We start from the raw sequence: 12121 nt of genomic DNA, 5'->3' as shown, positions 1-12121 counted from the left end.
TTAAAGGAACTTTTTTTCTATTTTAATTATATAATTTGCAAAGCTGAATTTTCCAGTGCCTTCAGTGTCACAGTGAAATCATTCTAATATGCTTATTTGCTGCTCAATAAATATTTCTTATTATTATCAATGTTGAAAACAGTTGTGCTGCTTAATATTTTTTGGAAACTGTGATATCTTTTTAGGATTCTTTGATTAATAAAAAGTACCGGTAAACAAAAATAGCAGTGTGTATTTGAATTTATTTATTTAAAAACAATATAAAAGTCTTTACTATCAATTTGATTGATGTAATGCATCCTTGCTGAATAAAATTATTCTTTAAACTTGAATGGTAGTGAAGATACAGTGGGAAGGTTATTACTTTAATATAGCAGAGCGTTTGGAAAAGTGAGGTTAGTTATGTATATTAAAGAGGAATTCGCTGTGTGGTTTGTGAGTAGAATGCTTTGCATGTTGGCCAGTGTTTGCAGAAGTTGGTCTTGTTACAGCTGCAGGAAACTAATAGTCATAACGTATTCCATAACACAACCCTCTTTTTTATATATCACTTTGCTTTCCATGGGATTTTACACATCATATTACATGGTTTGGTCCATCAATCTTTGCAGTGCATTCAGCACAAGTGTTTCCCTGAGTAACTTGAGGTCTAAGGCTAACTGCAGGATTGTCTTTCTGTGTATCTCATTAGTGTGGCAATTTGAAAGCCATCTGGTCAAGTATCATTCCTGGAATAGAACTCACTTCATTTGGCATGATAAATAAAATTCCAACACATATTCAAAAGTTGTGCATGTGGCAATGCACAGCTGTAGGCTGTAGTTTTGCTGCAGTCTCACTCTCATTTTAGTGGAGGTTTAGGATTTCAGCTGTGTGCTCTGTTCTGCTCTGTCCCAGCATGTGAAGAGGACTCTACTCAACGAGGCTAAACTTGGGGCTTGGGGCTATTGTTGACTCCGGAGGTATGCCATTGTCTTAGACAGCCCACCATTGCTAGGCAACCCCAAGTCTAAGAGTGCGGCATCCCAGTTCGGAACAAGAGGGATAACCCCCCCATCCACCCCATCCACCCCCCAAACACACACAGACCATATTATTGAGGACTATTATTGATAGACTGAATGCTTTTTATACTAACAGTAACATGTTATACTGAAGATAACATTTACTCTTACCTTACCCCTCAACCTAACCCTTACAGAATCCTGTGGACATTTTTAGATTTAAATCAGCCGATTTATGAGCCTTTCAAGTGGAGGACAACTTAAATGTCCTCACAAGCCAGTCTGCCCTATTTGACATTTGAAGACATTTGTGAAAGTTCAGCTCTCACGAGAATAGCCAAACCAGTACACAGTTACTGATCTGTAAAGGATAGAGACTTGGATAAGTGAAGGACAGTGTTTTTGTGTGTGTGTGTGTGTGTGTGTTTGAGTATATAGTGGGAGGGGTGAAAGAGAATGTTTTGGGGGATTAAAATGGCTACAAGAATGGGGTGGGGTCTTGTGAGGGGAGTCCTTGGAATGAATGCAATGGTAATCATTTTGTTTACAAGAGCCCTAGGGAACATTTCTGACAAAGAGTGAGAGAGATTTCATTAATTGATTTCAGTGTGTCTTAGTGCTGTTGGCTGCTACCTTTAAAACTAGAATGTTGTGTCTGTGTCTACTCAGATTTTGAGGAGCAGTTGTATGATAACAGAGTGACAGGACAGACATTCAGACACCCTTCCTCTCAGAGCTCGGAGGACACGTCAACCACTCTCAGCAGATCCCCTTCCTCACTCAACAACAAGAAGACGGAGTTCGTTTTTGTGGTAATGCTTTCTTTTTAGCTCTTACAGTAAAAGTAGGGTTTTACTGAGCATTTTGAGGTCACTGTATTCTGACTTGTGTGCCACCAACAAACTCATTTGTTTGCTGAAAAAGCATTAATGTTTTGTATAAAGTTTGCAAATCTAATTAGATGTGGTTTGTCCCCTGAGTGGAAACAGCTACAGGCTTCTCTGAGTGTGGGTTTGAGTCCGTAAACAAACAGTAGTTTAAAAATCCTGCAAAATCATTTACTAAAAAATTATAATATCCCAAATTCAGTGTTTGAATATAAAATAACTTATTTATTAATATGAATTAATTAATTATGAATTGCCATTCGTTAGTACCAGATTTACAAATTCTGCTATACATACAGATTTATACTTAATACTTAAGTATATTATACTTAATAAACCTCAAAATCCATATTCAGAAATGGTTAAGCATTTGAATAATTACATAATTCATTACAAATACAAATTATTTCTCTCTTTAGCCTGCAAATAAGCAGGTGTGTGAGGATGAGACTACAACTTTAGGGGTTCGGGCGCAGGACCCAACCCCCTGCTGTTCAGAGAAGTCCCTTCTTGGCTGGAATTCCTCACTGAGTCCAGCTGTTGCAGAGAAACCTCGCTGGTACCTGGGCCGACATACTCCAGCTCACCTTGTACCCATTGAGATCACAGGTAAAGGTGACTTGGAATACTGTCATGTTGAGTATATCTGTATGTTTTTAAAGTCTTTTTAGAGTCTAACAAATCCGGCCTGTTTGAAGGTGTCATTGATGTGTTATGTTAAGAACTTTGTTGCTAAATGTTTTACAACATTTCCTCATTTTATTAGCTGTATTAAAGTTGGCTTTTTTAATGGAATGAGTGTATATTATTGAGTATGATTTTGTTCAATTGTGTACAGCTGATGTTCTGTACAATTTGGGAAAGAAACTCAAGCATGACATAGACTGAACAATAGTGTATCCCCCAGTAAGAAAGTCCTAGGTCGCTTGAAATAGTTCTGGATGTTTTTGGTCTTGCAAATCATATTATCATCAACATCACAGGCAACCCCATTTCTTAGTTCTAATGCTCTCTTTCCTAAGGGTTTACGCATCAGATAAGATTGCTTGCATTCACATTTTATATGTACTTTAAATGTTAAAGCATTTGCTCCTTTCTCAAACTTTCACCCTATTTTTTGTTTTGTTTAAAGCTCTTGTTGGAGTGCTGCTCTTGCTCTCCTTCCCCCTCTCTCTGTCTCAGCTGTCCCACACCCATCTCTCTAAATCTCCCTCTTGACTATCTTCTTGTTCCCCTCTCTGGCCTGGACACAGTGAAGAGTTGGTTGGATCCATAAGACACAGATAATGCTGTGCTTAGGCAGCCTGGAGTCTGATTCCCAAAGTGGTGCTGTTCTTCACCCGCTAAAGATAATGAACAGGTAGCTGTTGCCATGGCAACATGCAGCTCTCCCTCCTTCGCTTAGCTAGGAGGTGCAGAAAAAGCTGCATAGAGTGAGAGACAGACAAAAAGTGAATGAGAGAGAGAGAGAAAGAGAGAGAGAGAGAGAGAGAGAGAGAGAGAGAGAGAGAGAGAATTCAAGCCGATGGGTGGGAGCAACAGGGATGGAGAAAGAAAGATTTTTTTTCACCTCCTTTTTGTTGGTATTTTCATGAATGAAGCCAGCTCATGTGTTGGGAGCAAATGAGGTTTCATTGGGTGTTTTCGGAGAGCTGTTTTCTGAGAAACAAAAGGGGTATCCATGTAAAAAACATAGGGAGAAATGGGCTTAATTAGCACATTATGTTCAGTTCCTTTCATCATTGTAGAATGGTGGACCATTTATCACAGCACTCCCTCATGCACCGGGTGTTTAAAATGATTAAACACCCAGTCCAATGCAGTTCTTGAAAACACATCAGTAGTGTATTATCCCACAGAAAGGAAAAAAAGTTACATAGATCTTCCATTGGGTAGTCCTTAGTCAATGCACAGCTGTTGTTTTGATGTATTATCCAGTGTCCATTGTCTGATTTCATTTCTCCAGATCAATCTGGCACCATGATCAAGTGTCCAGCTAACCATCTATTTCATGTTGGCTATTACTTTTATCCATAATATACTTTTTTCTTCATAAATTTACCAAAATGCTTGTCATTGCATACTCAGGTCTGATTACGCGGTCATGGCTAATGTTTTTCAGCCCAGTCATAACATGTATAGAATAATGTAGCTTTTATGCAACCATTTTAAGGTCATAAAAATAATTCATAAAAATAAAAAAATATCTGACTGAAGACTGTCAGTTAGACTGACAGCTGGTATCTCATATCTTGCCTCAGGCCAGAGCTTTGATAAGCACTCCGCACGGCACAGCGAACTGCGGGCCCCCTTTAGAACTGATTCAGCGGTCAACCCAAAAACCGTTCGCCGCCCGAGGAGTGTGGTTGCAGGCCCTGATGTCACGCTGCACTGCCAAGGTGACTAACAGGAAGTTAGGCAAGTTACTGACAGGGTTTAGAGTGCAAAAAGAAATAAACAGGAAAAGGACAATGGGCACTGACCAATGACTTGTATCTAGAGTAATTTGTAAATCTAAAATCTAATGTTTGTTACAGCCACACAGAAGCTTTGACAAACTGTCACACAGATTGTAATTTATTTTAGCTAACAATGTTCTGATTGAAATGCATCTTTCAGAATCTTTACAAAAATTCTGCTTATCTAAGAATGAAGGACTAAATTCTCTTTTTAAACTACTCTTTTAAACTATTTTGTCTTTAGGTGACAGCAAAATTCTTGCTGTTGATCTAATACAAGGTGCCTGTTCCCCTGGATCCTCTCAACCCAGATCTTTAGAGCCCACCACCGAAAACACGGGCCAACAGCATATTCCCCTTCGGAAGACCCAGAGCGACCTGGAGTACAGTGTTCCCCCATCCCCGAAGACCCCATCATGCATGATGGATCATGCCACTCTGATGTGCCCAAGTCCCTCCTGGAATGGCCCAAAAGGTTCCACTTTCTCTCCTTCCTGGAATGACTCCTACAACTATGCTTTGGTTACGAGCTCTGCTTCTAAGCAGCCAATATCTAAAACTGGAATGTTAACACCTGGAGGTGAAGGAGGTGGTCTAATCTGTCCATCCCAGACCAGTTCAGGCCTCTCCATGAGCTCAGGGTCACACTCCAGTTCTTTCACCTCCATCTCGGAACCATGTGGGCACCGGGTGTACAGTGTGTTCACACAGGGCAGTGGGGTTGCCATAGGGAAACGGAATGACACTGAGGGGGCAGCTTCCACTGCAGTCACGGGAAATACCAAAAGTGAGCAGGAGAAGAGATCAGCCCGATCCAATATATTCAGGTTCCGTGAACGTTCACTTTCAACACCAACAGACTCTGGATCATTTTGCTCAGCAGATAATATATGTTCCCCAGGTGAGGCTGTCCCTGTCGTTCCAGAGGGTGAGAATTATGCCCTGCTATATCAGAGTAATAGCTCGGAGGATAGCACGAGCATTGATAACGTCTCTGTGACCACAGGTTCAGACTTTCTTCCAGATAGTCGACTGAGGTCACGCTCACGCAGTATCTCACTAAAGAAATCTAAGAAAAAGCCACCACCTCCAGTACGTAGTGTATCCCTGATGAAAAACCTATCAGAGGTTGGAGGAATGGGCTCCTACCACAGTGAAGGGCGCTTCAGGGATGGCAGACCCAAGAGTCTCTTTATCCCTCGAGATCACCATATTCAAGATTCATTCGTGCCTGAGTTCCTGATTGCCAAACCTGAGGACGACACAGATCAAGCCCACAGTAGTTTGGAGACATCTTCTGATATTTCTCAGCCGGCTGACAGGGAAACAGAGCTTGGGTTTTCTCCTCACTGGCCGCTCAATGAGTGGAAGTCCAACAATGATCCCTACCGCTCACTGTCAGGTTCAAGCACAGCCACAGGTACCACAGTGATTGAGTGCATGAAGGTGCGGGGCAGCTCAGAATCCCTGAATTCACCTTCAACCTCACGAGCCACATCTCCATCCCAGCTCTCAATTGAGGCTGAGACTAAGGTATCCCCCTTTAAGCCCCCATGTCTCATGTCTCCATCCAGTGGCTACTCAAGCCAGTCTGAAACTCCAACCCCAACTATATCAAACACCCTCATCACTGGACCTTCTCCAGTTGGCTGCAAGATGCGGCCAAAGATTCCAGAGCGGAAATCTTCCCTCCCAGCTTCTGCAAAGGATAAATCACGGTCACGTCTTTCATTTGAACTACCTGCAAACTCTCAACTGGATTTGTCCTCTGTCAAACCCAAGCCTAAAGCCAGCCGACGCCATTCTGACACATCTACAGCCAACAAACCAGGTAAACTGAGCCCCAGTCAGTCTTCTCTGCCTATGGTGACCACAACAGACTTGCGAAACATCCGCCTTCGTTCAGTAAGCCGCTCAGAACTTGAGGACAGTCCTGATGGCTCTTCTGACATTATAGAGGAAGAGCAAATTCGAGATCTCAGCCCTCCTATCACCCCCTCTAACACAAAACAGTCAAAGCCACCAGTTGCAATGAAGCCGCCTCTACCTAAACGACCAATGAATTTGATGCTTAAATCTCCCTCATCCTCCCCTCTGGCACCCGAATCTCCTCCATCTTCCCCTGTTGACCGACCCATGCCTGTGGGTAACATCTACATGGTTGTAAGAAAGCCCAAACCTAAACGACCAGCTCAGTCATCACTCAGCACATCTGCAATAGCCCCTCAAGAGCCACTCCGCAGCTATGTACCTCCTCTCCCCGAGTTTGACCTGGAGCATGGGATTCCCATTGAGGAAGATCTTCCATCCCCAAGTAGCCCAGAGAGAGAGGACAAAAGTAAGACCCTTCCAAGTAGAATGACAATATCCTGTTTAGCAGAATTAGACAAAAGAAAGCCTAAGGTACCTCCTCCAGTGCCCAAAAAACCCAATGTCCTTCTTCTGCCCTCACCAAGCAGCCAGACCAATGGCGGGGCAGAGAGGCAAACTCTACTTTCCAATAGCATCTCCCAGTCACCTACAAGTCCATCAGCATCTGAGATTGAGGGAGATTTGCTTAAAGATGAAGATCAAGATGATCCTGCAAAGCTAATTTTACATGGAAACCATACATATTCTGAAAGTTATGAGACCTTTGAAAATCAGGAGAATGATGTGGTAGTTGAAGAGAATAGTTCAAAAGATTCAGGTTTTCAACAAATTACGGAAAGAGAGACACCTCCAGCATTGACAGTAAAAGGTTAAACACTTTTTACATTTTCAGTTAAGATGTTAATTTAAACAAACACTGTTTTATTTAGATATAGCCAATTTGTGGTTTAATTTGTGTTCTTTTAAAAATGCTGCTCCACAGAAACTTATGCAGAAACAGAAATATTGGAAGAGAACAACTCTGCAGTTGACAAGACCGAACTACACATTACTGAGGAAACAGACGACGATGTATCTGGCCACACACCCACAACTCATACCACTGAGGACCTCTTCACCATCATTCACAGGTACAGAATTTGTTTAACATTCACACTGATTCATTTAACTATTTCTGTCTGATCAAAGTTACTCACAGTTTGGTGTAATCTGGCATAATGAACATACATGCGGATATGGTCTACTATTGCAGTGGTCACAACTTAATTTTCCCTGTCCTACTGAAATAAAATGACTTTATTCATCAATGTCACATGTGAATTGATAGCTGCACATTATCTTTGTTATACATTTAAAAATTCCTGATCATTATATAAAAGTCATCTTGTGAAACCATCTAATTTAAATCATCTTCGTCAATTAAAGATTTATTAGAACTATTCACAATTTTTTTTTACTTTTTACAGTTTATATACTGGATGTGTTTCGGAGAGACTGTTTTGACTATTTAGGTTTTATTATTTCTTTCTTCTACAAAGTACTATTTCTACCCATGTGGAAATAATTAATAACAAGTATAATATTTATAATGATATAACTATGTTTAGCTGGAAACAATTTTTTCCAAGACATATTTCTGTGGGTATTTGACTATTTAGGCTCAAACTCGAAGCCCAAAGTATACTTTACTTTTTGTGTTTTGCTTCGTCTCAAGGTACACACACAGAACGCAGCCTATATCTAAGTGTTCGAGTACTCAATTGATTTCTCTTTCGTGGTTTAATAGACTGCATTTTACGACAATACATTACTGACAGCTATACTGATTTGTTTGTTAAGTTTGACCTTTTTGGGAAGGACGAAAGTGCACAGCTATATGTGAAAGGGGTGCATAATTTATATTTATATGATAAAATTAGTGCATTAAACAATTTTTATTATATCCAAAATTGAAATCTGAAATACAATTTGATTAATCACCCAGCCAATTTTGACACCATCATAAACCCTGTGAAAATATATCAAATACTGTATCACTGGGATACACAGCATATGCCAGTGTAAACCAGGGTTCCTCAAATCTGGCCCTGGATGGCCACTACCTGGCAGAGATTTGTTCAAGCCCTGATCAAACTCGCCTACCTATAATTTTTAGTAACTGAGCTTGCTCATGAGTCTTCGATTAGGGTTGAAGATAAGCTCTGCGGGGCAGTGGCGCTCCAGTGCCAGATTTGAGGAACCCTGGTGTAAACTTTCACAAAACATTTGTATTGTTCTGGCTTTCCCAGGTCAAAGAGGAAAGTTCTAGGTCGCAAGGAACCAACAGATTCTTTTGGAAGTAGGCAGTGTCTGGTCTCACCCGTGAAAAGCAGTAGCACAGACCTCCGAACTCTGGGCCTCGGGACCACTCCTAGGTCAAGCTCACGAAATGAAAACTTTATGGCTCTTCTCCAGAAGAGGAGCAGCAAAGCCAGCAGCGGGACCCGAGTTTCTGCCATGGAGTTGCTGAAGAGCACAAACCCCTTGGCACGACGAGTCACTGAGTTCTCTCAGTCACAACCAGATGGGAGCGTGACAAACACATCAAAACCAGCTCAGCAGGACCAGTGATTCCACTTGTCGAGAACCACATGCTGGCTATCAATATGGCTGGTTTTCCCAATGCTCCACTGCCCATCTAAACGGTTTAATTTACAAAGACCTCATGCTGAAGGAAAGTAAGTGGGTTTGAGTTGTTGCTTTCAGACAAGGGGATCACACTGATGATGTAAGATTGTTGAGGAGTATAGTCAGTATTAAAGGAAACTGAACCCACCACTGACACAAAATTCTGCCGTAGAAATCTGCTATTTTGGAAATACGAATGAAACTCTTGAATGGAAACTGCATCAAGAAATATTTTCAAGACTGTTCACTATTTTAGGAGCCCAGCCTATATTTGAGGCCAAAGCCTGCTCTGCCCATTTCAGTGGTGGACTAGAAAGTGTCTTAGTAGGATAATTGTGTTTTAAAAGACTGCACAAACTCGCACAGAGAGAGGAGTGTATGACATGAGTCCTGAACATTCCACAGAGGTTGTAAGCAAGGTCTGGTACCCCTAAAAAATGAAGCACTTTCACCAGTACAGGAACTAGTTTACATGACAAAAAGCTATATTTGTTATTTTCCCTTGTTTCTTTTTCGGTGTTATTTTTTCAAAAGATATGAAAGGCCATATAAATGTCTTCTTGAGTTTATTTAATCTGTACAAAACTATGTATACGACATATAAATATATATATATATATATATATATATATATATATATATATACGAAAATGTAACTGCTTGATCAAAGACGCAAGGGACACAAAACTGTCCATATCTGTGACAATTCTTGGGAAACTGCCTATTATTTTATAAGCTCACAGCACACAATGGATTGAAGTGGTCAAATTGAACCATCATCATGCAATACACATGAACACACATCTAACGATCTTCCCACACTACCAGAAGTGTAAACAGACAGCATATAGCTATGATTGTGCCCAATATACAACAAATCAAAATTGACATAGACAAAACATACCTTAGAAAAGAACATTTGAGGACGGTACAGAATGAGGGAATAACACAGGAAGTGGGAGACAAAGGAGAGGACACTGGGCTACAGAAGAGGGGCAAGTAAGCGTTACCACAGAGTCATTGGTTTGGTGCTGGCCGTACATTGTGTCAAATCTCTCAGGGGTTTCTTTGCAACTCAAACCCATCATGGCTACTGGTCAAAGTGTATAATCTCTTCACAGATATTTTACTCATCAACACACAAAGTATCAGGGACGAGATTTGCCAAGGCCTATGACGGTGAAAGATGACAGGATTCATACAGCTCTCATTCTTGCCCCCACATTTTGTTCCCCCCAGAAAATTAGACAGCTCTAAATACCAAAATTCCAGATCATCTTACAAGACAGAATCATTCAAACCCAAGTATAAAGCTTCTCACTTTATGTCCATTTCAGACTATGCATCAAAGCTGAATCAAACCTGCCCTTCTGTCCGCACTGGCAGTAAACGCCTGTGAATGTTAAGAAAGGGTGTGGCAGAGCTCAACACTTTATGTTTAGATTCAATTTTTGACCAAAAAGAACATAGTAGAAAATACTTTTTTAATGGTTGCCCTCCGTGCAACTGCAAGACCGGATTGTAGATCGATGTTTGAATGCACAAAAACTTTGCAGACTTTGATCACTTGTGGTAATTTACTCAAGAACTTGAGTAGGTCATCTGTGGTAACTGACCACCATCCTACTTTAAGGGAATTTTGCAGACTACTGCAGACCGAGGATCTACAACAGGCAGCGGCAGAGACTGAAACTTCAGAGATTGCTTCTTCTTACCATTCCGAATGAAGCTTCCCTTCCTCATGTGACTGTTCTTCTGGCTCCCAATCAGACAATGGACAGAAACCTGGTGCTATTGAGCCAGAGCGCCCTCAGCAGTCCAGGAGAGGAAATGCTTGGCAAAAATCTGTTCTAACTCTTGATATTCATCTTCTCAGACTAGTCGTTCAGGTATTCCGACAATATGAAAAGCATAACGTGAAAAAAGAGACAGAATACCACCACATTAAAATAGTGTGTGACTCTTGTTTTAAATATTTAGTGAATGAAAAAAAAAAAGTCAGACAACCAGTGTTTATTTGCCTTGTACTCTGGCGTGAAGCCTCTGTGTTTTTAAATGCCTTGGTATTGCACTTCCGTAGAGGTATGCAGAGTTTCTTTTACTCTTTTTAGGATTTACTACTATGATATTTATCACTACTCTTGTGTACTCTGTGCTTAACCCTATCAATGTCAACAGTACTCTCACAGGTACATGCAGAGGAACAGTGGAAGGAGAAGAGGCAAAACAAAATAGAGAAATGTACCTTAGTGGACTGTTAGAAGCCCTGTGCATCAGTAATGTAAATCCCATGGAGGGGAGACAAGTATCCATTGGAGAGACATACTTTTATTATAATCACATTAGTAGCGTTTGACAAACTGACATGAAAAAATGACACAAGAGAGTTTCACTGACTTCACTCAAGCCATTTTCTGCTCATCTCCTTTTTCCTCGCATAACCGATAGGGGTTCATTCTGAATCACATTTTGGTATACAGAGTGAAATGTGCCAACTAAGGGAGAAAAAAAGGGAGTCCTGAACAAGTTTGTTAACAACCATGTCAAGTGAAACCAACTACTTTTAATCAATTCTTGTCATCGCAAGTTGACAACTCCCCGCATCACGCATTGCCAGATTGAATGGGAAAAGCTTTAAAAATTACAGATTGCCCTTGTTCTTTGGGAAGAGAGAGAGAAAAAAAGACAGGATGGGAAGGTTCCTCAATGAAAATTATATTTTTGTTATTTTTTTCCTTGGAAAGACATTTTAAAATTTGCATATTATAGACCTCACCCTCCAGCAGAAATGAAGGTTGCTGTGGGATCTCTAATCAGCTGCAGTATGTCTTGCCTATGTGGTAAAAGGTATATCATTAAAATAAATTATTTTTCTTGCATAACAGTCCTTTGCAGTTGTGGAGTTCTTTTTCTATTTATTTGCACACATACACGACATACACACATTCGTTTTTTTATTTTATCCATAACTGATTTTCAGTTTATTTTCAGTCATTTTCCATATTTGAAGTCTTGGATCAGAGTTCCCTTCCAAACTGAGAAGCACACAATACATTCTATTAGTAATTCTACAACAAACTTATGTAATGACGTCCATTATGAGAAACCTGAGCAATATTGCCCCCTTGTGGGTTTATTTTTACTCTCCGTTTCTGCTTTATCAAATTCTACAGCTCTCACCTCAACAGCAGCCACAACCACCCCACCGCGGTACTGTCATAAACACCTGTTT

At 40.6% G+C, this 12121-nt stretch overlaps 1 protein-coding gene across 3 annotated transcripts in view; it reads left to right on the top strand.

The window, feature by feature from the left end:
- nhsl2 (NHS-like 2) overlaps positions 1-11773 on the top strand; it is a 73935-nt gene extending 62162 nt beyond the window's left edge. Inside the window, exons 3-8 of one of the 3 annotated variants that reach the window (XM_081358763.1) lie at positions 1674-1816; positions 2311-2500; positions 4153-4290; positions 4595-7090; positions 7205-7352; positions 8511-11773. In XM_081358763.1, the coding sequence (XP_081214889.1) occupies positions 1674-1816; positions 2311-2500; positions 4153-4290; positions 4595-7090; positions 7205-7352; positions 8511-8832 (3437 nt within the window). In that variant the 3' untranslated portion in view covers positions 8833-11773. The remainder of the gene's footprint in view (positions 1-1673; positions 1817-2310; positions 2501-4152; positions 4291-4594; positions 7091-7204; positions 7353-8510) is intronic. The other 2 variants (XM_081358764.1, XM_081358765.1) reach the window with 2 other exon arrangements.
- Positions 11774-12121: the final 348 nt, after the last annotated feature.

Source organism: Scardinius erythrophthalmus (assembly GCF_964197995.2).
Source record: "Scardinius erythrophthalmus genome assembly, chromosome: 2".
NCBI lineage: Eukaryota > Metazoa > Chordata > Actinopteri > Cypriniformes > Leuciscidae > Scardinius > Scardinius erythrophthalmus.
Note: the sequence above shows the minus strand (reverse complement) of the source record. Positions and strands in the feature narration are given on the sequence as shown.